At 37.9% G+C, this 27171-nt stretch overlaps 1 protein-coding gene across 7 annotated transcripts in view; it reads right to left on the reverse strand.

Annotated features, from left to right (window-relative positions):
- Positions 1 to 109: 109 nt before the first annotated feature.
- The window catches only part of ABI3BP (ABI family member 3 binding protein), a 258235-nt gene continuing 231173 nt past the window's right edge, over positions 110 to 27171 (reverse strand). For all 7 annotated transcript variants that reach the window (XM_053565779.1, XM_053565785.1, XM_053565783.1 and 4 more), the window contains 7 exons: positions 23983 to 24192; positions 19216 to 19324; positions 6982 to 7061; positions 5876 to 5905; positions 4318 to 4479; positions 2981 to 3103; positions 110 to 1883 (listed from right to left, as the gene is read on the reverse strand). In XM_053565779.1, the coding sequence (XP_053421754.1) occupies positions 1768 to 1883; positions 2981 to 3103; positions 4318 to 4479; positions 5876 to 5905; positions 6982 to 7061; positions 19216 to 19324; positions 23983 to 24192 (830 nt within the window). In that variant the 3' untranslated portion in view covers positions 110 to 1767. The remainder of the gene's footprint in view (positions 1884 to 2980; positions 3104 to 4317; positions 4480 to 5875; positions 5906 to 6981; positions 7062 to 19215; positions 19325 to 23982; positions 24193 to 27171) is intronic.

A 27171-nucleotide genomic window follows, 5' to 3' on the forward strand; every position in this document is an offset into this window, starting at 1 on the left:
TATAAATATATGTAAAAAAATACAAAAGTTCTTTCTGAAATCTTTATTGATATTTGGTCTTAAAAAGAAGTATAGACTTTCTCATTCAGAGAAACACAGTGCCGTTTGGTTTTTATCCTTCCTGATTTTGAAAGAAATGCATTTAACAATTGGTCTAAAACAAACTTTGGACTTCACAGGAAGAAAGGTTAACTTATGATAGAAACATAATAGATAAACTGTGAAAAGATAGAAAAGGAGTTTGTAGATCCTGAATCACTTTGCACTTTTCCTTCTTAGAGAAAAAGGTTATATACTGATGAGCTGTTCAGAAATAAAATACTCAGGGGCGGCGCCTGTGGCTCAGTGAGCAGGGTACCGGCCCCATATGCCGAGGGTGGCGGATTCAAACCCAGCCCCGGCCAAACTGCAACCAAAAAATAGCCGGGCGTTGTGGTGGGTGCCTGTAGTCCCAGCTGCTCGGGAGGCTGAGCCAGGAGACTCGCCTAAGCCCAGGAGTTGGAGTTTGCTGTGAGCTGTGTGATGCCATGGCACTCTACCGAGGGCAATAAAGTGAAACTCTGTCTCTACAAACAAAAAAAAAAAAAAAAAGAAAGAAAGAAAGGAAATACTCAGTCTTAAAAAATACTACATCTCTTTATTGCAGAATTTGTACTTATTTGAAAAATACAAAATGTTGCATTGATAAAATCAAAGCACTTGAAAGGTAAGCACAGGAAAAGGTCCTTTCAGAAAGAGGGCAGCAAGCATTCCTATCTCCCTCCACCAGTGAAGGAAAACTACCTTTGTAAATGAAGATAAGTCGGGTTTTCATTACACATTGATTTAAACAGAGTTACAAGAACATCCTCTGATACATTCATTCATAGAGGTCTTATGTATAAATATATATAGTAAATATCTTATAAAATGGTAAGGATCTCATCATGCATTATCTTTTTGTGCTCAGACTTCACATTCAGTCTCTACCTACAGCTTAATCAGAATCACAAAAACAATATGAAGATAATTGCTTAAAGGGATGGTTTGATAAAGATTATTCAAGACATTGTAATGTAATTGCAGATAACTGAGAAATAACAGTATATCTTCTGAAACTGAATACAGCAAATTCTCAACTCTTTTTTTTTCTGAAGTGTAATTTTCTGATTCAAACAAAATTTTGTAATAATTTACAGATATTTCAAGGAAATGAATATTAGCGTGAAGGTATAACTATTTAAACTCCTCAGAAAATCTATTCAGCTGTTGCTAAAAAATTGAAGTTTAAATTAACGTGAATATTAGGACCTTTTCTATGCTGAAGATAATTTGATCCAATAAGTTAAAGTAAGTTGAGACTTATGGAATTAACTCACCCATAGGAAGAATACACATCAATAAAAGTAAATATTTTTTAAAAAGTATATTATAAGTTTTTGATGTTAATTTTGTTATAAAAGTATCTCAACACATCATTACAACAATGTGATAAATAATATACAAATGATCTCTTAAAATACCATGAGTTAGGGAGCCAGCTTCCCCAAAAATGTTATTCTGTTAATGTCAATCTCTTGCTTTCTTAAAATGATTTTGTAAAACCTGATAAATACTCTCAGTAATTTATTCTAATAATAAACATCTAATATTGCTATTAATTAGTTTGTAGACTTTTATACATAGTAAACAAAATAGATTTAAATGAATGTGACAAATACCATGGTGTTTCCAATGATCTTTTTGCCATGTTGAAACAGAAGGTACTTCTGAGTATGGGTGTAGCATCTACCATTTTCCAGGAATTGTCGTCCCACATTCATACCACTGAACATAATTGATTTGGGTATGACCACCTATTTCTCCAAATTGGACAGGTTCCTGGCGAACGGCTCTGAAATAGCCTAAGAAGGAAAATAGAGTTTAATTTAGAGAGCTGCCATATAATATTTTTGCCCTCCCTGCTCATACATAGATAGAAGGATGTCATTGAAGAGCTAAGTTATTCTGAGTGAAGGAAGGTACTTTAGAAAACTCATAGCAATAGAGGCCCTGATGCAGGGGTCCTCAAACTACAGCCTGCAGGCCACATGAGGTGGGGTGATTGTATTTGTTCCTGTTTTGTTTTTTTACTTCAAAATAAGATACGTGCAGTGTGCACAGGAATTTGTTCATAGTTTTTTTTTTAAACTATAGTCCGGCCCTCCAGTGGTTTGAGGGACAGTGAACTGGCCCCCTCTTGTGAGGTAGTAACAGCTGGTTAAAATCATGCACACCTGAAAACTTGTTAACATTTTCTGTAACAAATTAGAATGGGATGGTTACTAGCATGAGAACAGTTTCAACTAAGTCATCTTTTCGTGCAGTTGGTATTTTTAAGTGCCAGTGAACAAAATGTGTTACTTTACCGAAAAATCCAATCAAATAATTAAAAGTACACCTGCTGATATTTTGAGTAATGTGGACAAGTTGCCCTCTTCCACACTGCTTAGACAGGAACTTTTGGTCTTTTTCACTCACTATACAGCTTGTCGCTAATGGCACTTGAAGAGTTTATTTCTCTGCAGAATTTTTCTGTTTTAATTATATTTGTACATTGATTTAAAGGGCAAATAATACTGTTTTGACATTCATAGTTTTTGTTAAAAATTTTGAGGGAATAAAGTACAAAACCAGAGGTGTACTCTCTGTGAGAAAAACCATAAAGGTAATACATGAGTGACTTAAGTTTGGGGAATGTTGCTTTTTTAATAGCTGCCTTTTTTTTTGCAAGTTCAGATTTTCTTGAAGTAGAATTCATTTATATAGGTCTATATAATTTCCCCCGGCTCTAAGTTTCTAACTTGAGGAACTTATACCGAAGTCTTCATTTTCTCCTAGCCAGACAGGTACAGCAGTAGCGCCTTCGAATTCTTTTTAAGCTGATTGCTTTCCTCAGCTTGATTTCTTCCTGAGTTAATCTGTAAAACCCTGTTGCCTATGAGGAGGATCAGAAACATACCTTCTTTGGTGGGTAACTGGTCAGAACTGAGTTGCTGTCCTGTGCGTCCATCTAAAAATGAATCCACAAACTGGCAATGATCTTCTCCATGGCCCCTCTGATCACCTATGTTATAAAATTTTCCTGAAGAGCCAGAAATTAAAATGATAAAGGATAGAATAGTGTTACTTTCTTATACCTTATCTTCCTTTCTTTAATACAGTAGTTCTGAAAAAATCAAATTGTTTCAAATAATCATCTTTTCCTGTCTTTCTACTTTCTTCCACCTTCTCCTTATCCTAGTCCAAGCCAGCAATGTCTCTTCATTGAACTAAGTGGTAAGTCTTCCAACTGGTGTCTCTGCTTTTATTCTTACCTCCCTAGGTTCTTCCTCTCCTCCCCTTCTCAGAGATTGGTGTTTTTTACTTCATGCATCTTTTCAGCAGTAGTCCTTACCTGCTTGTCTGTTTCTCCCCTTACTATGTCTTAGCCATAATAGCGCAGCTGGGCAGGTGTGTTCTGCCTCAGTCCTTTGCGCTTTTTTTCTCTTTACTTCCAAATGCTTTATCCCTAGACCTTTGTGCAGTTGTTTTCTTCTCAAATTTTCTTCTTAGCATAGTATTACCTTTTCAGAGAGGTCTTCCCTAACCATTCTAACTAAAGAGGCATCTAATCCTCAACCATACTCTCTGTTTTTAAAATTTTCTTCAGAGTACCTATCTAAAATCCCTAATTATGTGAAATTCCAATTTACGTCTATCTTTTGCTACTGTGAAAGCAGGAAATAGATCTTTTTTGCTGCTTTGTCTCCAGCACCTGGAACAGTGTCTATAAATAAGGTAGATAAAAATATTTGTTGAATAACGAAACAGATACCTACCTTTCTGTGTGGGGCCAACCTTATATATTTGTTTGTTAAAAAGTTTTACTGTATGAATGAACATAAGAAAATTATAACCCATTGGGTATGGAGCAAGGGCTTATAGCCCTTCTAGCATCTTAAAGATGTTGTATGCCTTCCATGATTATTGTTAGATTATTAGTAGGCTTTGATCCTTGGATGATTGTAACAAAATTGAGCTTGAACATGCTTAGTTACTGGACATTGAGGTTTGCTAAGGTGGCACTGTTTCAAATTACATTTTTATTTACCTTCTAATAGCATATCTTTTTTTAAATTTCCTAATAGCATGTCTTAAATCTTTATTTTGTCGGATAAGTATTTCAGTAACATCTTGCTCAGAGGAAAACTTGTATTTACATCACCCCTTAGTGCCTGGAACTCTCCGTAGAAAAGGAGAATGCTGTACATTTCCCTGAAGCCAAAGACTCAAGACAGGGCTGGTAGCCCTGCTTACCTGTGAGAGAGTCACTCAAATAAATCTTGTATCTGAGAGAGTTGCACAGCTGCACTCCTACAAATTTTTTATACCATGTCCTCTTGACATATTGTTTGCCTTTACATTCTGAGTAAGAGTCTGAATTAAAGGGTCTTTCAGTCCAGATGGCATCTCTTCCTGCTGCATAAGGAAAACACATGGTTTGAGTTCAGTGTCTGACTTGTGGGTACCAAAGAGGTGTCCTAAAAGCTTTAAAATTTAATGATTTCCTTCTTTATCTCATCCTTAATCTATATGTCATTCAGCACAATGTTGTTTAGTTTTCATGACTTTATGTGGGTATAAAGACTGCTGTTGGTGTTGAGTTCTACGTTTATTCTGTGATGGTCTGAGAAGATGCAAGGAATAATTTCTATTCTTTTAAATTTGTTGAGGTTTGATTTGGGCCCTAAAATATGAGAAGGATATGTATTTAGTTTTATTAGGATAAAATATTCTGTATATGTCTGTTAAGCCCATTTGCTCTAGGGTCATGCTTAAGTCCCTTGCTTCCTTGTTTAGTTTCTGCTTGGAGTATCTGTCCAGTTCTGTAAATTTCTGAAATAAAATGATAATAAAGCCACAAGCTATCAAAACCTGTGAGATATTGCAAAGGCAGTCCTAAGAGGGAAATTTATAGCATTAAATGCCTTTATCCAGAAAATAGGAAGAGAATAAGTCAACAACCTAATGGACCATCTCATGCAACTGTAAAAGGAAGAAAAATCCAAACCCGAACCTAGTAGAAGAAAAGAAATGACCAAAATAAGAGCAGAATGAAATGAAATTGAGAAAACAAGAATCATTATTCAGAAGATCAGTGAAAGAAAAAGTTGGTTCTTTGAAAAGGTTATTTATGTTATCAATGTTGAAACTATTCAACTCTGCTATTGTATCATAAAAGCAGCCATAGATAATATGTAAGTGAATGGATGTGATATTTATTCAATTATGTGATATGTAATTTATTTATTTACAAAAAAAGCTTTAAAAAAGGAGTTTTGCAAGGGTTATGGGCTGATAGTTGGTCTTTTCCAGTGGTAAATATTGGAGCCAAGAATATTGCAAAGGTTTAAACATGTAAACCCCCCAAATACATTTCTGTCACTAGTGAGATAAATCTCAAAGCAGTATGTTGAGGTGTGGAATAGCCTTTGCAGTGCTAGATGTAGATAATATCTTCAGGAGCAAATTCAGGCGGTTTGGGGCAACATATATTGTAAAATTTAAGCAGATGCTTTAATGTGACTTGTTATTAAAACTAGAAATGAAGATGTTATATCTTGACTTACTAACAAAACATTTGAGTTGCCTTGCTATATAAGTAAAAGCAAGTTTCAAAATGTCCAATTTCTTTCCAGAACACCAGATGCTGTCAGTGTTATTCAGAATGTTAGGTAAACATTCACACTTGATTGATAATCTAAGAAGACTACATGGAAGCAAGTGAAATCATGGCTCAAATTCTGCCATACCTGTTGATTTGAATCAGTTTAGAGAAGCATGTGGTTGTGTTCCTATTGAGACAAGTACTTACCAGAAATCGGCTCACTCACTCTGGGGTCCGCTGAGGAGAAATAACACAAAAGTCAGATGTTAATTAGGTAAAGTTTGGACATTCCAGGGGCATGGTTGAAGATGGATGCTTAAGGCTGGTAAGAACTCATATTTGCAAAATGGTAACACTCTTTTTCCTAAAGATAGAATTTGAAAGTTTTGGAAATTGCTCTTGATTGAATAATCTGTCAGATAGGTATTTAGCTGTATCTGTTAGATGTGATTTGAGTAGTTAGGAGCCTTTTTTTTTTTTTTTTTTTTTGAGACAGAGTCTCACTCTGTTGCCCTGGGTAGGTGCTGTGGTATCACAGCAACCTCAAACTCTTGGGTTCAAGGGATCCTTTTACCTCAGTTTCCCAAGTACCTGGGACTACAGGTGCCCACCACAAAGCCCAGCTAGTTTTTTTACTTTGGTAGAGATGGGGGTCATACTCTAGCTCAGACTGGTTTTGCACTCCTGAGCTCAGGTGATCCACCCGCCTCAGCCTCCTAGAATGCTAGAATTACAAGCATGAGCCACTGCCCCTGGCTCTGGAGCCTTTGTCTCTTTCACTTCAATTTCAAAAGCTCTTTTTAGTTACAAAAGTTATTCATGGCAAAATCACTAAGATGCCATGAACAGCAGTTTGTATAAAAATTATGCAAATAATTTGCTGTATATATAGATGTATCTTGTTAAGGAATTGGCATTAGGAAGGTCTAATAAAAATTCAGAGCTGCTTATCATAAAAACTATCATGTGAATTCCTTTTCTTTCTGGATATACTCAGTGATATTTTCACCCTCAGTATGCAAGGGGGCATTCATATTCACTAGATTTTTGAAGGGGTATAGATTATGATTTTTCTTTCTAGCTGCTATGTCTTAACTTTTCTGATATCAAGATAAGGGAGGAAAAGTAAGTGGTGCTTCCCTAAGGATCAACTTCATGAATTTGCCTTTTTTCATGGATGGCTTTTTAGAAATTCAAGACACTCTTTGAGTATACACAGTGTTTAGCTTGATTTCAAATAAGCTCCTGGTATAAATCCTTGTTCCATTGTGGCCTTTTTCGTCCTTGCTGGGAATTACTGTTGATGTGTTTACCTGATTCAGTGCTAAATGCCACAGTGTTGCTGACCGGACCTTCACCAAGTGGGTTTTTGGGTTTCACCTGGAATTCATAGCTGTGTAGGAGAAAATTAACAACAACAACAACAAAAAAATTGTAATTAGTTCTTGAGGGGTAGGAAGCAACATTCACTTGTTATATTGACATCCTTCCTGATTCTCCTTGAAATCATGGTGCCAGTGAAGGATAATATACATTCAGAAGCAGGTTGGAGAAAGAAAAATGCTTTCTTAAATTTTACTTTCTGGACAGCTTTTCTAATGTTTTATATAAGCATTAAATTAATAAAAAAGATGGTTGCCTTTCAAAAATTCCAAATTAGTACCAATAACTGGGCTCTTAGTAATGGACATATAGAAAAGAGGTATGTGGTGGTGCCAGGCTAATTCCAGCAAGAAGGAGCCTCAGTTTCCTTCAAACATCTCAGCTACTTCCAGGGCCCAAGAAGTGGAAAGATTCCTTTTTATTCCATATTGTCCCAACCCTGAGTATAACTTTGGACTTGGCCATCTTTCTCATCATGGGGTTTGAACTCCCTATTTCAGAATCATGTGGTAGGGTGACATTTATTTTAAAAGGTTCCTTGCTGCACTATAGCTATTAAGTCAGTTTTTGAGTGGATTCAGGTAGGAATCCTGTTCCTGGAGCTTGAGTCATCTGTGGATCACAGAAACCTGTGAAGTTTCCAGAAAAGGAAGTATTATAAATACTGAGATTTTTCTCTTTTTCTGTAAACCAGATTCATATTGGCTAAGCCTTAACACGTTACTTAAAAAAAATCCAGATCCTTTGGAATTGTAAGTACCTTTGATTCTGTCCTTAAGAGTTATTGTGTAGTATTTGACAAATTTTATTTATAAAATATGTACGGAGCAAATCCTTGCAAGAAATTCGAAGAGTAAAGCAAGTTGCCATTTGCCTAAAATTAAGCAGGCTTATCAATGAAAGTTAAATTTAAACCAACCTGAGTTAGCTGACAGTATGAGTCCCAGATTTGTACAAGGCTTTTGGAAGATGATTTCCATCTTTGATAAGTTTGTAATTAAGAGTGCAGAATATACAAAAGATATTTTATACAAGTGAAAAACAGAAGTATGACAGTTGTCAGTTTGGAACGAATGGTACTAAGTACACAAGAAAAGAAGTTTCCTGATCACTGAGGTGTTGCATTAAAACATGGCTAGAATCTTGTATAAGAGGGCAGGTTCTAGTGGTATAACAATGGCAACCACTTTTTGAGTGCTGTGTGTAAGATGCATTAGTCATTCTATCTGTATAAAATAATACAACACACACAAATGACTTTATCATTCTAATTTTCAGTTGAGAACAATGAGGCTTATAATCCTTATACCATTACTGTCTTTGTGTTTCCAAACTTTAAAACTTTGTGAAATGGGAATTAAAATGTACTTCCCTCATGGGATTTTTTTTTTTTTTTTTTGAGATAGAGTCTCACTTTGTCACCCTTGGTAGAGTGCTGTAGCATCACAGCTCACACCACCTCAAACTCTTGGGCTTAAGCGATTCTCTTGCCTCAGCCTCCCAAGTAGCTGGGACCACAGGTGCCCACCACAACACTGGCTATTTTTAGAGACTACGTCTCACTCTGGCTTAGACTGGACTTGAACTGGTGAGCTCAGGAGATCTACCCGCCTCAGCCTCCAGAGTGCTTGGATTATAGGCATCAGCCACTGCACCCGGCCCCTCATAGGATTTTTAATGGAAGTACACATGAAAGCATTTTGTAAACTGAACTGATAAAAGGTGCCATTATCATTTATAACAGATAGTTGATTTAAAAATGCCTGTGTCATTTAAATAAATGACAGTTAAATAAATGACACATACATGGAGTGTTTTCCCATGGAATATTTTCCAGAGATTAAATTCATGCTAAGAGGCCTAATGGCTTCAAAACAAAACAAAATCACCACCAACAAAAACAAATCAAAGCCCCTGCAAAACTATGGTAAGCCAAAAATGGAGAAAAGAAATTATCAGCATCTGGACTTTGATTTAAGAGGGCAATGACTTTCACATTTCACATTCCAGGCCATTTCAAAAGCCCTGTGCTTTGGCCAAGTTTGATTGCTGGAATCATCTCCATGTCTTTTTATTTCTTAGTTATTTACATGTAAGCCCCATTTTTAGCATAACCACAAGCATTCAAAAGCTACTTTTTCTGTTTTGTTTTGTTTTTCTGCCATTTAATGATAAGGCATGTTTTGAAGAAATAATTTTACACTAAAGTAATAGCATAGGAACTAAAAGATATGCTTTGATTTGGGCTGATTAAGCCCTATGGAAACAAAAAATACTTAAAAGATTTTTCCCAGAAAGCACATTTTGTCACAAGATGAATGATACCATAGGTCTAAGAGTAATGTCTCAGAGAAAATATTGATTGTACATAGAAGATAAGCATCAGATGCTTTCTAAAATGTTCAGAAAACAAAGTTCTCTGAAAATGAAAAAACATAAATAAAACTTCAATTAGGAGTTTTGGGAGATAGAGTTGAGAACATTTTACAAATACTAGAACAAAAAAGTCAAATGAAAGATAAGACAAAATCAGAAAATTGGAGGATTATTCCAAAGAACACAGTACCCACTTAGTAGGAATTCTAGAAGACAGAGCAGGGGGAAAGGAGGATAGGAAATTACCCTGGGAATTCAGTGAGAAATTTCCCAGAACTGGGACATATGAATTACCAGATTGAAAGAAAAAGTACTAAAGTTTATGAATTGCAAAATTACGGAGTATTGGGGGATAAAGGCAAGCTCTAAACACCTTCGAGAAGAAAATAATAGGTCCTACTCAAAGGATCTAGAATCAGAATGATATTTGATATTTGACTTCTTAACAGTGACACTGAAAGAAGACTATGGAACAATGGCTTCAAAAGTCTTCCTTTTATCCAAAAATCTATGGCCAGCTAAACAATGGTATCAAAGTAAAAGACACTTTACAACATGTAAGGACTCAAAACACTATGTTTCGTAACGTTTTCCTCAAGATGCATTTCTTAAGAAATGCCACACGGGTGGCGCCTGTGGCTCAGTCAGTAAGGCGCCGGCCCCATATACCGAGGGTGACGGGTTCAAGCCCAGCCCTGGCCAAACTGCAACCGAAAAATAGCCGGGTGTTGTGGCGGGCGCCTGTAGTCCCAGCTGCTCGGGAGGCTGAGGCAGGAGAATCGCTTAAGCCTGGGAGTTGGAGGTTGCTGTGAGCTGTGTGAGGCCACGGCACTCTACCGAGGGCCATAAAGTGAGACTCTGTCTCTACAAAAAAAAAAAATAAAAAAAAAAAAAAGAAATGCCACAAAGTGAGGGAATATATAAGAAGACACGGGATGCAGGAATGAAGAGATTCAACAGAGGACAAAAGACAATGGTAAGGAATTCCAGAAGCATTGTTGCCATTTAGGAAAATACAGCGAAGGAAGAGTTGGCCAGAGTCTTTGACCATTTTCAGAAATGGTCAGCCTAGAAATAGGGATTTAATTAACAGAAAAAATATCTAAAATAATAATTTTTAAAAAATTGCCTCTGGGAAAACAAATTAGGAATAAGGAGGAACTGCTTTCATGATATTTGAGTTTTAAAACTATATACATATTTCTGTTAAAAATGAAAATTAAAAAAGCCAATTTATAAGACCATTCCATCAAAACTAGTATCTGTTAAGCAGAGTGCAGTCCAGGAGACAACTGTAGCCAAGCCTTTTGGCTCCAGCTAGAAGATAAGTAATACCCCTTTGCAGAATGTCATCCCTGCTTCCACCAGGGAGAGGTGCGAACCTAAGAAAACCTCTGCTTCCCACACAGCCCTACCAGGAGGCAGCATGGTCTAGTGTTTAGGGACATGGGTTCAGAACCAAAAGATGTGTTCACAATGTGTAATTTTAAGGTAAGTTGCTTAACCTCTTTGAGCTTCAATTTCCTCATGTATAGGAAGCATATTATTTGTGAGGATTCTGTAGTAATTATAACATCACAAGGATATAAAAGTGTTTGTGAGGTTTTCTTGAGGATTAAATAAGATGATGTGTAATAGCAAGGTACCTTACACATAATGATTATAAATATTCACTAGTATTATATCGCTATAATTTTTTTAAAGAAGAATTTCTAGAATTTTTTTTAAAGAAGAATTTCTCTTATTGGGGAATTTGACAAATACTGCTATAAAACTCTCAAAGCAGAGCTCTTCCATGTCCACATACTTGTTTTTTGGTTTTGAAGGTTATAAATAAGGGCACAGACGAGGCATTATTGGGAGGATTGAAAATTTAAGAAGTAAATCTTTCTTTCATCTTAGCTCCAGAGGCTAAGAAAAAAAAATTACATAAGATTTCATTGATGAGTTTAGGAAGCTCTAAAAGAGTGGCGTAATGAATTTGAGGGGTGGCTAGTTCATGCCTGTAAGGAAGCTTAGCAGAGAAGATCACTTGAAGCCAGGAGTTTAAGACCAGCCTGGGCACACATGGTGAGACTCTGTCACTTAATAAAATTAAAAATTAGCTGGGCATGGTGGAGCACTCCCGTAGTCCCAGCTACTCAGGAGGCTAAGGCAGGAGGATCACTTGAGTCAGAGCATGGGATCCTCCAACCCACCTGCAGGATCTGGCTTTGGACTGACTTCTTCCGCAGTGGAAGAGGTGGTAATAGCCTCAAGGTTAACCTTTAATTTAGTTCTGGTCAGGGCTGATGCTTTCTACTGTCTCTCCCTTCCTGATGTTCTTCTCTGTAATTTTCCCCTCTGTTTCTGCCCATATTATAGAGCTGAGTACAAGTTTTCAATTTCGATAAACTTTCTAGTTACATACTCCCTTCGGGTTAAAATAAGCAGTTTTCACTCTAACAGAAAAACCCATCCACCTCAAGCAAACTCCCTTTTTACATAGAAAGCCCACCCGGTAGCTGTACGCTGGCTATTGTTTGGCTAGCTGATTTTACCCCTAGTATAGTCTCGAAATCTTTGAGCCCCATTCAGGTGGCGTTTCAGTCAGACAGACAGAAATGGAAAAGGGGAGTAAGTGGAATAAATGGACAAGTGCTCGAAGAAGGAAAGGGAAATCTGATCACTCTGCGTAAGCTCGCCTCCAAGGACACTGAAGGGTCAGGGTAAGCTATTCTGCATACCTGCCGCGTGTGACATCATCCTGCAGATCGGGACTATACAAGGAAAAGAGCAAGAGGGCAGAGCAGAAGGGACACAGAGGACAAACACACTTAAATCAGGGACAGACACAAGAGCAGGGCATCAGCAGGCTCCGGGGATCACGAATTAGCAGCCCGTGAAGTCCTACGGAATGGTTCTGTGTCCCTGATTTCTGTCCAGACACAGAAATTCGGGAGTCGGGCGGCGCTTCTCCTTTTGTAGTGCTGCTATGACCTACTCCCACTGCCTTCCTAGATACCAAGGAACTCGAAGGAAAACTAATAAAAAGTAGGCAGTGATTTGGAGGAAGAAATGTTCTCTTTATAGACTAGCAGAGTTACATGCTCTCTGAGTGCTGTTATTTTGCCCAGTGAAAAGTTGCTGAACTGATAAGAAAGGAATTGCTCTGACTGCTCACACCTACAATAAAACTAAATAAAATGCCTGATGCTTTGGCAGCGTATGTTACTCTTTTCTATAAAGCCCGTGAGAAGAGATGTTGAAAAGTTAATACGCAATCTGCAGAGGTCAGAATTTCACAGAAACACTATGAAAGGGCGTAATGGCTCTTCCGCATGCCTGCCTTTAAGAAGTTGCTGCCTCCATGCCAGCTAACCATCAGTGCCAACATTTTATTTAATCAAACCGCATAAACAACAGTCCCAAGCGATCATTGCTGTCAGCCATAGGACACTTTGGTAGGTTTTAGTTTTAGGGGAAGAACTGTTCTCCAAAATCCTCCCAAGCCACAGAGTTCAGAAGTACTTGAACAGATGAAGTAATTACCAGGGTACATTTTCCATAGGAAATTGTTGGGCCACGTAGATGTGGCAGACACGACGGATTCTTCAGTTTTTCAGTAACGTGAGAGAGAAATGGGCTGAGAAGAGTGGTGATTAAAGGGCTTCTATTGTGTGTTTGATCCTGTGTCCATCCACATTGCCCAACCAGTTGATTAGGAAGAACCCAGACCATCAGGGCTTATCGGAATGTGTGCCAAAAACAGTTCATCTGGAAATGGCAGATACAGACAGATTTCAAAGAAAAATGGTTTACGGGGACAGTTTTACTTGTTAGGGAACTGACCTAGGTTTGAGTTTTATTTTCAGTTCCAGTTTTCTCACTGACTCCAGGCAGAGCTCTGCTATCATAGGATTGTATCATTTTAGGGTTGGTAGAGATTTAGGAGATTGATAATCCATGCTTTCTGGCTCTGTCAGCAGTGGTGTAAGACTTACTGTTTAAAACATATTTTGTCAGTTGCTCTATTCACGGAACTAAAGGTAATCATAGTGGTTTACAAAGTGTTTTGCTCTGGATAGGAAAGGCTGTTCTTAATATTTTTCTTTTAGTTCAACAAGAGCCTAAAAGGCAGGAGAGTTTTTATGGGGAAGAATAAATGGAGATTATGTTTAGGAAATGGATTCAGCTGGACACCAACATTGATACATTTTATCTTAGGAGTGGGAATTAGTAAGAGAGGGAGCCTCTAAAACAGAGCCCAGGCCGGATTTGAACCCACTAGCCCCAGTGTATGTGGCCGGCGCCCTAACCACTGAGCTAAGGGCACTGAGCATACAGTGTGTCTTTTATTAACATTCATCTTGAATCATGGTTGGGTGGAAGAGATACAGTAGAAAGAAACCTTCCTCATCAGTGTATGATGCCCCATGATCGCATTAATGTACACAGCTATGATTTAATAAAAAAAAAAAAAGAAAAGAAAAGAAAGAAACCTTCCTCGACCACTTAAGATAGTATGAAAACCAGTGTACCGCGAGAGGATCTTAGATATGCTGTGAAAATTTATGAAGATCATTAAATTATTTCAAAAGAAATTAAAAGCACAGTAAGTGTATTCCTTTCTTGACTCTTTTTTTGAACAACATAATTTTTAAGTGTACCATGGAAGTTTAACTATAGGTTCAAGTGTACCATGAGATTAAAGAAAAGGTCGGAAAATGCTGCTCTAAAGAAAGAGATGAAGTTTGTGTTAACAGATCTCTGTAACTTCACTTGACAAAGACACTTATGGCTCCCCACAAAAGGCTCCCCTTCCCTGTGCATATATATGACCACAGCCCCCTGCAGCTGCTGGCCAGGCCATGCCACCTTTGGAGCTGCACCCAGGTACCCCATGTGGCTCTCTATATACAAGAACATCAGACCCAGGCGTGGAGCCAGATTTTCCCATCAGCAAAACAGCTTCTGGATGGTCCATTACTGTGGGCCATTTTTTGAGCTTCTGCAGTGTAGATAAAAACCTGGGTAAGTCATAAAAACAGGCAGGAGGAGTTTAGCATTCATTCTGAAAGGAAAGCATAATCTTCTGACATTCTGCTTTTGGATTAGCGTGTGACCATTTAGAATTTTTAACCAGAACTACTTTACAGATTGCAAATCCCTGCCTTATTCCCCCTGGATTAAACATTCTAACACCAAACTCTACTCCACCTGTGTCCATGTGTAAAGCTTTTCCAGTAACTATCATCTGGTTTCAGATATCGTGATTTTTAGTCAAGGCAAATGATGGAAAATGCTACTAAAATAAGTGATTGACATGTATCTCCTAGTATTGGAACACAGCTACAGTAATTCTTTCAGACGCTATTACCCGTCTTCTCGTTATATGGACTTCAGAATCTCAATGGGGAATGTTAATAGCTATAGGTCAGAGTTTACCTATTTTAGAAATTCAGTTTGACCATATACTTTGATTCAAATTTCCCCCAAGCACTGAAATATAAGTAGGGTTATTCTTTATGGTTAATATGCGTAAAAACCACTTGATGGCTGCATCTTATAGATACTTCCTCTATTTTACAGTGTGTCTTTTTTTTTTTTTGAGACAGAGTCTCACTATGTTGGCCTCGGTAGAGTGCTGTAGCATCACAGCTCACAGCAACCTCAAACTCTTGGGTTTAAGCAAATTCTCTTGCCTCAGCCTCCCAAGTAGCTGGGACTACAGGCACCTGCCACAATGCCTGGCTATTTTTTTATTGTAGTTGTCATTCTTGTTTAGCAGGCCGGGTTTGAACCTGCCAGCCCTGGTGTATGTGGCCGGCACCCTAACCACTGAGCTAAGGGCGCTGAGCCTACAGTGTGTTTTTTATTAGCATTCATCTTGCATCAGGGTTGGGTGGAAGAGATACAGTAGAAAGAAACCTTCCTTGACCACTTAAGATAGTATGAAAAAAGCTTACATCAAAAAAGCCAACAAACCTTAACTGGAGAACTGTAATTTTGTTTTTCAGGCTGTAGCCTAGCTGTGAGTAGTAACTCTGAGCACTACGTGTATTTCACCTACTGGAATTGCTTAGAAAGAACAACACTGGTTTCTTTTCCTTTTCTTGCTAGCCTGCCCCTTCCATCTTATTCTTTACCGTTAAGTTCTAGTGTCAAGTGTTCCGTGAATCTTTCTCTTCTTCTAAATCACAGAGCGTGGGTGTACGTCCTATGCTGGGTATGGTCGATTGTGCTCTACAGTTACTTCACAGGCATCAGTTGTGTTTTCCCAAAGACTTTTAGGCTTCAGAAATATCATGTTCATTAACATAATTGACTTCACCTTCTTCTTCTTAACACATTACTTTATTGGGAGTTTCAACACGTAATTTTAATATTTCAGCTGAAAATATGTTTTGCCCATTAAACAGACACATTATTTTCTGATATACCTCCATAAGGAGAGGTGTGGGATGCATTCACAGGCTCGCTGAGGAGTAGGATCTATTGAACTACTTGACCATTACAAGGTTTCATATATGTAAACTACACAGTTTTCATCAGACTCTGTTACATCCATGTATATTACTATTTTTTCTCCCAAGTGGCAAAATGTTCTTTACTTCAAACTACTGATTGACAGTTTTAAACTGTGAGCCATTAGTTAGGGGATACCAGTATAAATCTGGCTAAATTATATATGTGATAATTAATGGTCTTGATATCCTACTGGACTTCATTAGATGATACCAAAACTCTAAAAATAGCTTTAAGTAAGCCAAATATAGACAAACTGAAATACCTCAAACTAGTGCCAGTGGTAAAATTTAGCATGGGATCCTGATTTTAGGATCAAGTTTAGGGGCCCTAAACTTGATTTATTATAATATTGCTTTTTCCCAAAGAGAAATTTAGGTCTTCCTTAGGCTTTGTTAGTGGCGAGGTCAGGGTAGGTTTTAGGGGCCTCCATGGAAGGCTCACTCGAGGACAGGAGAGGAAAGCAAGACAGGTATGAGGAGGATGGACTAAAGCGGTTGGTCATGCTGTCCTCCAGTCTGAGCCAACTCCAGAAGCAGGATGAGTCCTAAAATGATTACCACCAGAAGCTACACGTGGCTCCATGACCTGTGATTACACAATAAGTTGCAGCTCAGTCCAAGGATGCTTTTTCTTCCCCATCTCCTTCACCAATTAGGTCAGATGTCCAAATCAGATGTCCAAATGGCACTCTTGCCAAGACATTAATAAAAAAAGTATTTCCTAAGTCTCTTTAAACTCCAATTTTGTTTTTCATTTGAGTTTATAATAAAATAACATACTTTATGGGTTAAAAAGAAAAAAAAAAAAACTATAATGAAGAAGCAAGTCCCTGGCCAGTCACCACCCACGTCAGGCTGCCCCAGCTCCTGACTGGCTCACCAGGGCTCCTCCAACCTGGCTTCTCCCTCTCTTTGCTGCTCCTGCCTCCAGTCACTTTTCACCACATGCACTGGGGAAAATTGCCTATGGTTTGTGGCCCTCAGCCATGCCACCTGACATCCCTATCAGCCTCAGTCCAGCTGTCACCTCCAGGGAGAGTCTCCTCATTTCCCCAAACTTGGAGTGTCACCACCCTGGGCTCCTGTGACACTGTGGGCGTGCTTCTGTCAGTGCTCTGGTCCCTTGGGCAGAACACCTGGTAATTAGCTGCCTGCCTCCCTCTAGCCTCCAGCTCAAGCGCAGCAACCCTCTTTATTCACGTTATGGCCATAGCACCAAGCCTACCACTGGACACGTTGTTGGTATTTAACAAATGTTAGTTGAATAGAAAGGCAAACCTTTCACAAACAAATTGGGTTTAAAATGTCACTAGAATAACTATGTTCCACATTCTGAAAAGTAACACAATGAACATTTAGAAATTGGGCACTTTTTAGTGAAGGTGTTATACTGTGCAGTGGAATAAAATGGAGGAAAATAAAGAGAAAACCATCTGTGTTTTTTTTGAGACAGAGTTTTACTTTGTCGCCCTCGATAGAGTGCTATGGTGTCACAGCTCACAGCAACCTCCAGCTCTTGGGCTTAAGTGATTCTCTTGCCTCAGCCTCCTGAGTAACTAGGACTAAAAACCATCTGTGTTTTATAAACAAAAATCCCCCTGTTAATAAGTCTAAGTTAAATGACCTTTTCTCTTTTGCCTTTTCCTTAAAATATATAAAAAAAATGTTTTGTGGTAAAACATCTTGCTAAGGAACAGAACCAAGATCATCAAATGGGCTTTTACTGAAATAAATGTTTATTTTGGTGACCTTGAATATTTTAAGAAAATTAGGAGTTGCAAAATTTTCCATGTTATGTCTCAAAATAGAAAAGTTTAAAGAAAAGAATAGTTGTGTAAGAAGTGTTATTTTTGTAATACAGGACTAAAGCTTATATGTGTATATGGCAAACCATCTATCATGAATTAGATGCTTCCTTTGCCATAAAAAGAAAAGTCTCCCTATTTTCAGAAGCAAAATAGGTTCTTTCGAGTGTCACTATCAGTACCCAATTCTACTCAATCAATTGATGACAAATGTGAAACTCATGAGAAAAAGGAAACTTCCCTACTAGATTTCTAGAAATAACTAAAGCCCTCATTTTTCTATCAATAATATAATGGACTGATAAGATATTGTGTATTTTAGACTTAAAAAAATCATAAAACTATACAGCAATGTGAATAACATGGTATCAGTGTGTAATAAGGGGTTCTTTTTTATTTTTGGCCAGGGCTAGGTTTGAACCCGCCACCTCCGGCATATGGGACCGGCGCCCTACTCCTTGAGCCACAGGCTCAGTAATAAGGGGTTCTTAAGAAGAGTTGTTTATGATAATGTTAAAAATATGTAACTCTATTATCAAATTCCTTCCTTATTTTTTTTTTCTTTTTTAGGTTTTCATAGGTTTTTATTTTATCAGTTTGAGGAAGCTCTCCCTTATTCTTGGTTTTCTAAGAGTTTTCATCATATATAGGTGTTGAATTTTGTCAAATCCGTCCATATAATAATTTCCATAGTTATGTGATCTTTCTTCTTTCACCTGTTGATAAGGTGGGTTACACTGATTTATTTTCACACACAGTACCAGCCTTACACCTCTGCCTGGTCAAGGTGCATACTTATTGGTTTATATCGGTAAGTTCTATTTGGTAATATTTTGGTTATCACTGGTCTTTATAAAATAAGTAAATAATTCAGTCGCGCTGCCTCTTCTATTTTCTAGAACAGATGATGTAAAATTTGTGCTAATTCTTTTGTAAATATTCGGTCGAATTCCTTCCTTATGTGTAATAAAGGGTTCCAAGCAAAGGACTGTGTGTCTGGGACTTGCAGTTATCTCAAGAATTAACTATTAAACACTTTAACTACATTTTGTCATGTGACTTTTGTTTCCTTGCCCTCCCCTTTTCAGCGTCACAGCCAGATTTCTTTGTGCTTTAAATCTAATTTACCTCATGCACACTCCAGTTGTCTGTGGTCCACAGACTTTTCCTTCTCTAAACTTTGGTATTTAACATAAACATTCAGTATCAATGGCCCTCTATTTTGTTATGTTGTTATACTGTTATCTTACAAGACCATCTTGTCAGCTCTTTGGTCCCCATCAGTACCATGCGTATTTGCTAAATATGATTCCAGAGGTATATACTGTCACATACGGAAAGCCAAAGAGTGAGATGCAGGCTAGAAGCTTCTTAAAGACAGAGAAGATGACAAAGATACATGTATAAGTTCATTTCGTTGCTGTGGTCATGACTTGAGCTCTCGGAATTCACCTGGAATACACTGGTGGCTTACCTTGTGTCCGGTTTCAGATTTTCTACCGTGGAGAAGGTCTGATTTGTAAGTTGAATGGACTTGTTCTTTCCACTGAATGACCCATTTTCTTTGGATATAACTTCATATTCTGAAAAGTGAAAAAAGCCAACAGATACCTGTCTTTATTTCCCCACTGATTTCCCTGCTCTTGGTGCTAACAGCCTAATAAAGCCACTCACATAAAAGTGAGCAATTGAGTTTGCAGTTTGTGAGGCATATCGATCTTATACATTAGCAATTTACAGGTAGGGGTGGTGAGCAGGTGACAAAGGTCCTAGAAGCATTTGGGGATTTGCTCACTGACAGTTTCCGCTTTCCTTTTATTGGAGCAGAGGAAGGCCTGGTAACTGGAAAGACCGATAACACTCTGTGTTTGCTCTGGATGTGTTACCTTTGATTTTGTTTGGTAAGAGAGATCGCCCAGCACTGTTGGAAAGCCCAGCTTGGGGAAAGCAGGGTGTGAGGAGTGGTGCCTGAGAAGAAGCTGTGTTTCCTGTTTCATGAGCTTTGCAGTACAGTTGGGGTAGTCTGCTGAGCCTGTGGTAGTGCTGCCAAACACTCCTTTGAGTTCATGGCAGGAAATAATAGTTAAATAATAAATTATACTGGCCCGTTGTTTGTTATTTTAAATTATAAAATTAGTGGGGTTTTGTACCTACTGCTTATGTAAGTTATGCTTCCTTGATCATTTTCTTTGTATTAAAAAAAAAATCATGCCCTTAAAGTCTGCATAGAGGTCTGCATAAACTTCAGTCAGAGGCCTGTTTCTATGAACTTGTAGGGCTCATCAGAAAGAAAGACATTCAAAATAAGAAAATACAGTTTACATATTTGTTAATTGGTTCTTCCCACTCTCAGTGCCACTCAGAATCAGCTCCATTAATACAAAGAAACACACAAATTTTGGGCCTCAAATGAGGTAGAAAGGCTGCAAAAGAGCTGGCAAGTTATACTGGGAATTTCTAAGATTAATGTGCAAGCTAAATGTCCAAAATAAAGTGAAAACTGGAATAACACAGGTAGACCTCAAAAGTTCTGGAATCACCAGTTTATATGTAGGGAGGGTTTTGTTGTTGTTTGTTTGTTGAGACAAGGTCTCACTCTGTCACCCTGGCAAGAGTACATTGGTGTCATCATAGCTCACTGCAGCCTCAATAGCTCAAGCCATCCTCCTGCCTCAGCCTTCCCTGGGCTCATGCTACCCCATCTGGCTTATTTTTTTACTTTTTATAGATTCAGAGTCTCTCTATATTGTTCAGGCTGATCAATTCCTGGCCTCAAGCAGTCTTCCAGCCTTGGCTTTCCGAAGTGCTGAAATTATAGGTGTGAGCTACTGCCCAGCCTGGGGAGGATTCTTAATAGTATATTTTTAAAATCTAAAAAGGAAGATGAATTTTTCTGAATAATTTTATAATTTAACTGTATATGATTATCCTTCCAAAAATTCAAAATTAAACTGGAAGACAGTGGCCATTATATCTGGATACTCTTTGTAGCTATTAAAGGACTAATGATTGACATTTTGTACCCTCATTGATCCCAACCCATCTCTCAATTGGCTGTCCATTCTAGCAGATTGGAAAGGGAGGGAGTCACAGGGAGAGGATCTTAAATTCAAATCTGTCCATATGGTATCTTTTCCTTTGCTGTAAAGGGATACATATTAGAAAAAGTGGAAGTAATCAAAACAAGTAAATTAAATTATTTTAAATTAAAATAAGTAAAATCAATGTTTAAAAAAATGGAAACCACATGGCGTAACAGAAAGAGACAGACCAAGCCACTTGCCTTAAACTCAGTCTCAAGTCTTCCCATTTGTACATGCCAACAATATCTCTTCATAGGCTTGCTGTTGGGTTAAATTAGGAACGAGGAAAGTTCCTAATAATATTTTGCATGTATTTCACTCAACAGGTGGTACTTCTTATTACTGTTGCTTTAGTGAGTCTTTATTCTCCCTGAATAGTGTTCTGAAAATAGCATCACAAAAATTCCAAGATTCCCATTGGAAGGATTCACATGCTGCTTAGTCACCAAGAAAACAGTTTATATGACACTCTAGTTGGTCATGTGCCAAAGCAACCACATTCAGAAAACATCTTTGGGTTGGCACATTCCTCATCAGCGGTATGCTATCCTCCTTGATACTAACTCAGCCAAAGGACTAGCTTTAGTACTTAAAAATTTACTGTACATCTTCTCTAATTTTCATTTGACTTAAGTTTTAATAGTTGATTTAATAATATCTTTTCTGGGAAGATTAGAGTTTTCAAAATGGATCAAGAAGCTTCTTTCCTAATTAAAAGAACATTTGGAATTTTGAATTATAGCTGTTGAAAATATTTGCCTTGTGCTTTGTAAATATATCTTTTATTTTTTGACGCTTGAAGGGCTAATGTCTTTTCATAAATTCACCAACATTATAAAAATTGTTTCTGTTATTGCTACTACTGACAAACAATTTAATAATTCTTAATTGATGCTGTAGATTCAAACACTTTATTTAATTTTACCCTCAGGATAATTGATAACAATGGGAATTATTATTATTACAGACAAGGAGACTAAGGCTCAAAGAGGCTAATTATATGCCCACGTTGCTTCTAGAATAAAGCAGGCCTGGGATTTACATCATTTCCAGGAGGCTCTTGGAATATCATATAGCAAAGACTTATGACTAACATCACTGTAATGTGTCTATGGCTAGTTTTTAGGTGCACCTATTTCCACTTGAGTGTTGAAGGGACGGGAAAAAGCAGCTGCATTCACTAGAGGGGAATATGGGCCCATCAACTCAAAGAAAATCACTTCCAGCAGCCACCTCAGAGGAATGAAGAATATGATTCATGCTTTTTGTTATTTCTCAATATTCTGTTGTAAAACGCTTTGCTAACTATGGTGCTGCTCTTGGTACTAACAATGTACTAAAGCCACTCACATAAAGGGGCTGTAAGACCTAACCTCTGTATTATCTGAGCTGCTGATCTATAAATAAGACATTTGAAGTCAAGTGATATTTAATGAAATACTGAAATGAAAAAAAATTGGAAACAGAGCATTAGGGCCAATAGGGGACAGTTTAAATAGGGAATACCTGAGCAATGGTTAAATAAGAAGTTATTTCTATTTAGGAAACATTATAGTAAAGAGAGGTGGTCCTGGTATGTAAAAATTGTTATTATAATTTCCTGTATCTTGTGAAAGTTCCTAAGCAACCAATTAACATTTAGTAACAAAATTACAAAAGTAATTGGTAGGTAAAGTATACTCATAATTCTTTGAAGTTAAAAATTTATAAAATCAAAAAGGAAAATCTTTCAGCTTTGAAAAGTTAAACCAAATATTATTGACATATCCAATGGATATGTATTTGAAGAGCCAGTTCTAACTTAGTGTTCCACATCTTCAAGGCAAATGAAATTTTACAGATCACTTGATTGTATGAGAACTAAGCCTCAGACTATCACAGGAATTCCTTGTAAATATATTACGTGACTGGAGAGTCTGGGATGTTTTAATACATGTAGATAATAGATATTGGGAGATCGATTTTTAGATATTGATATGGTAGTCCCAAGTAAAAAGCAGGACGAGGCCAACCTTCAGGAACCAAATGGAAATTGCTGGTTCTTTCCCAAATGGCTAGGCCAAATGCAGTGGCAAACACTTGTAATCCCAGTAATTTGTGGGGCTGAGGCAGAAGGACTGCTTGAACGCAGGACTCTGAGGCTGTAGTAGACTATAATTGCATCATTGTACTACAGCGTTGGTGACAGAGGGCAATATTGTCTCTAAACAGACAGAGAAACAAACAATAACAACAAAAAACCCAAGGGTAGCTTTGCATGAGAAAGGGAAATTCACAAGAAAAGAAAAATGGTAAAAAAATCAAGCGAGGTAATGATAAACTGCTTACACTAGAAGTTGCTCAGATCAAAAGGGCTCCATTTGAAGAGCAATAGCTGCTGTGTTTTACACAGGAGATGTTTTTGGCAGGTCCTGACTCCCCCCATGCCCCGCCTGGCTCTGCACTCCTCTCTGTCCCTGACAGCCTCTTAGTTGACTCCTGTATTCCTCGTCGTCTTGTACCAGGTACGTGGTAGGGACCTCATATCCTCACATTCACTACTTGCTCTATCTTCTAGCTGATTTAGGGTAGACTTTCCCCCAACCTGACTATCCTGTTCATTATGAGAACCAAACTGTCAGAACAAATTCAAAGAGTGACTCAGGATTTCTTATTTCTCAGTCATTTTTAGAGGAATTGGGCAGATGGTGGTAGAATCTAACTTTGTTGTGATGACCAGGAAAAGAAGTTTTGTTTTTATTTCTCCTAAGACAGTTGAAATAACTTCAACCTGCTTGAAAGTTCTAGGTTCTTTGGGAAACTAGGTTGCGAATGGGAAATTAGTTTAAATATCAGCAATGGCGATTCCCTCATATATTTTCTGTAGTTTTCTTGGTAATGGAATCTAGCTACGTCTTCATATTGTGAGAAAGAGTTCTGAGAGGAGATGAGGGAATGTGGCTTGAAGAGATGTGCTAAATTAAGTGGGAGCCCATAACCCAAAGGTGTTTGTCCCATCCTGTGACACTTTTACAATAACGCACCACAAGGACAGCAGAACTCTGCCAGAACTGGCCCCTTCTCAGATTTGACTCACTTGTCATAGGGTGCCCCACTCCTGATGCATCCCGTTATCAAAGCTTCCTATAGTAGTAACAGACCTTATAATATGATCTTACCAGTGACAGTGTCGTTTACTGGCTTTTCCCAATCCAAGATGACAAATGAAGGACACCCTTCCACAGTGACCACAGTTAGGTTGGTGGGTGGGTTCTGGGGAGGGCTGGTGGCATTTCCATCTGCAGCCTCCTCTTTAGGGAACCGCTTGACGGAGTCAGTAATGGAGCAGGGACTGTGATCAGGCTTTGGGATGTATCGCACGTGAGGACCTACGAGAGAGAGGACCCTGATGCTTAACAACTTTGAGACTTGTAAAGAATACAGAAGGGAGCTCATAATGTAATTATTGTTTAAGGACATCTGGTCTCATATAAGCAGATGGCTGAAAGCAGTGTTGTGAATAGTTCAAACTTGGAAAATCCAAAATCTTTCCTTGGAGAAACATAATACAGATGATGAGGTTGATTTACTTACCATAATAAATAGGTTTAACTCATGCCTGGTTTAAACCTCTTAATTTATGGGGCAGAGGGTCTTACCTCTCTAGCGGTAAGCTCTTCGCTAACCATAGTCTGTCCCACCTAATAAACCTGAAAAGCTAGACTCACAAGGATCAAGTGGTTCCAAGTAATTTTACTGCACCCCAGGAAAAAACTCCACAATAATTAAAAAATAAAACACATGTTTTTAGATCTCTCTGAGATCCAAAAAGCTCAGAAAAAGCTATGCACAGGAAATCTGCCAACTATGCCAACCATAGTCTCAAAACCAGTGATAAAGAGAAAATCCTTAGAGGAGACAGAGAAAAAAAGACACTTCTGGCCCAACAGAAAGACTGGGGCAGCTTTCTCATTGGAAAGTAAGAGGCAGTGGAGTAATGTCTTTAAAAACTGAAAGAAAAAACATCATTTGGAACTCAATAAGTAATGGAAATATCTTTTTTAAAAAGACAAAAGGAAAGTACTGTTGTTAGACCTACCAACTTGCAAGAATTCATTACTAGCAGACCCTCCCTGTAACAAATACTAAAGGAAGCCTTTCAGGTAGAAGGAAAATGACACCAGATGGAAATATGGATCCATACAAAGGGATGAAAAGCCTGGAAAAGTAACCATGTAGGTAAATGTACACAGTATTTTCTTATTATTCCTAAGTGATAATTTAGTGCTTAAAATAAAAATAATTTAGTATAATGTACGTAAGATATAAAAGTAGAATGTATGACAACACTAGCTCAGGGGTAAAGAGGAAAGAAAAGAAGTGATGCTGGGGTAAGTAAGGTTCTTATTCTTTTGGATATGAAGTTACATATCATCACTGGGGGTAGATGATGATAATTTAACAAACTATAAGCTCCAAAGCAACCATGAAAATAATAAAACAGAGGGTCACAGCTAATAAGACAATGAAAAAGACCAAATACAATCATAAAGTACTCAACCCAAAAAAGGCTAGAAAAAGGAAAAGAGGGAACAGAATAGATGGGAAAAATAGGAAACAAACAGCAAGATGAAGATTTAAACCCAACATTATCAACAGCCATATTAAATGTAGGTTCTACGCACCTGAAACGAAATGCAGAAATAGACAAAAGTAGGACCCGTCTGTATGATGCCAATGAAAAAAACAGTTAAATATCAAGACTCATAGATTAAAAATAAAATAATGAAAAAAAGATGATACTAATCAAAAAAAGCTTGCCTAGACATATATATATAAACAAATTAGATTTCTGAGCAAAGAATATTACCAGTAACAAAAAAGGTCATTTGTAACAAAGCATCAGTTACGAATTTATTACAATTCTAAATAATTTAGAGCTATGCCAGAATGCAGACCTTTAAAATATGTGAAGTAAAAACTGACAGAGCTGCAAGTAGAAATTAAAGTATAATTATGGTCAGAGATATCAGTAATCTTTTCTCATTAATTTATAGATTGAGTAGACAGAATATCAATAAGGATATAAGAGAACTCTACCATACAGCCACACAACTTGACCTAATTGACATTGACAGAGCACTTGCTATGAACTGGTCTGTGTTCCTCTCAGAGCTACGTGTTGAAGCCCTGATGTCCAGTGTGATTGTATTTGGAGACAGGGATTGAAGAGGGTATTATGGCTAAATGAGGTCATAAGGGTAGAGCCTAATCCAATCCGAGTGAGGGTGGCGGGTTCAAACCCAGCCCCTGCCAAACTGCAACCAAAAAATAGCCGGGCGTTGTGGCGGGCGCCTGTAGTCCCAGCTGCTCCGGAGGCTGAGGCAAGAGAATCGCGTAAGCCCAAGAGTTAGAGGTTGCTGTGAGCCGTGTGACGCCACGGCACTCTACCCGAGGGCGGTACAGTCTCTACAAAAAAAAAAAAATAAATAAATAAATAAAAAAGAAGAGGAAGAAAACAGAGAAGTGTGTGCACAGAGAGGCCACACGAGGGCGCACTGACACTGTCAAGGTGGCCGGCCGTCTGCAAGCCATGGGGAGAGGCCTCAGGAGGAACCAAACCGGCCAACCTCAGATTTCTCGCTTCCAGAACTGTGAGAAAATAATTTCTACTGTTTAAGCTACCAGGTCTGGGGTATTTTGTTGTGGCAGCCCGAGCAAGTTAATTCAACACCTCATGTAAGAGTGGGAGGAAAATATGCATTCTTTTCAAGTACACACAGAACATGTGCCAAGGCAGATCATGTTCTAGACAGGTGATTTCCAGCTAGTGTGCCGTGAAAATTTGTATAGTTCATTAAATAATTATTTACAAAAGAAGTTCAAGCACTGTAAGTATGTTCTTTTTTTTACTTTTTTTTTTTTGATCAACATAATTTATGTGTGCCACAGAAACTTAATAGGTTCAACTGTGCCATAAAATTAAAAAAGTTGAAAAACACTGTTCTAGACCATAAAAAATTCATCAAATTAAAAAAAATTCAATTAATACAGAGTATCAGAACACAACAGAGTTAAATTATGAATCAATAAGAGATTTGTTTCTGAAAAACTTCAAATACACATATTTTTAGAGATAGTCTCACTCTGTTTCCCTGGGGAGAGTGCAGTGGCATTAGCCTAGCTCACAGCAATCTTAAACATCTGAGCTAAAGCAATCAGCCTCTTTGGTGGCTGGGACTACAGATGCCCACTACAACACCTGGCTAACTTTTCTTTTCTTTTCTTTTTTTTTTAATTTTTCTAATTTTTTTAGTGGAGATGGTATCTCTCTTTTCTTAATCTGGTCTGAACTTCTGAGCTCAAGG

Source organism: Nycticebus coucang, chromosome 16 (assembly GCF_027406575.1).
Source record: "Nycticebus coucang isolate mNycCou1 chromosome 16, mNycCou1.pri, whole genome shotgun sequence".
NCBI classification, from domain to species: domain Eukaryota; kingdom Metazoa; phylum Chordata; class Mammalia; order Primates; family Lorisidae; genus Nycticebus; species Nycticebus coucang.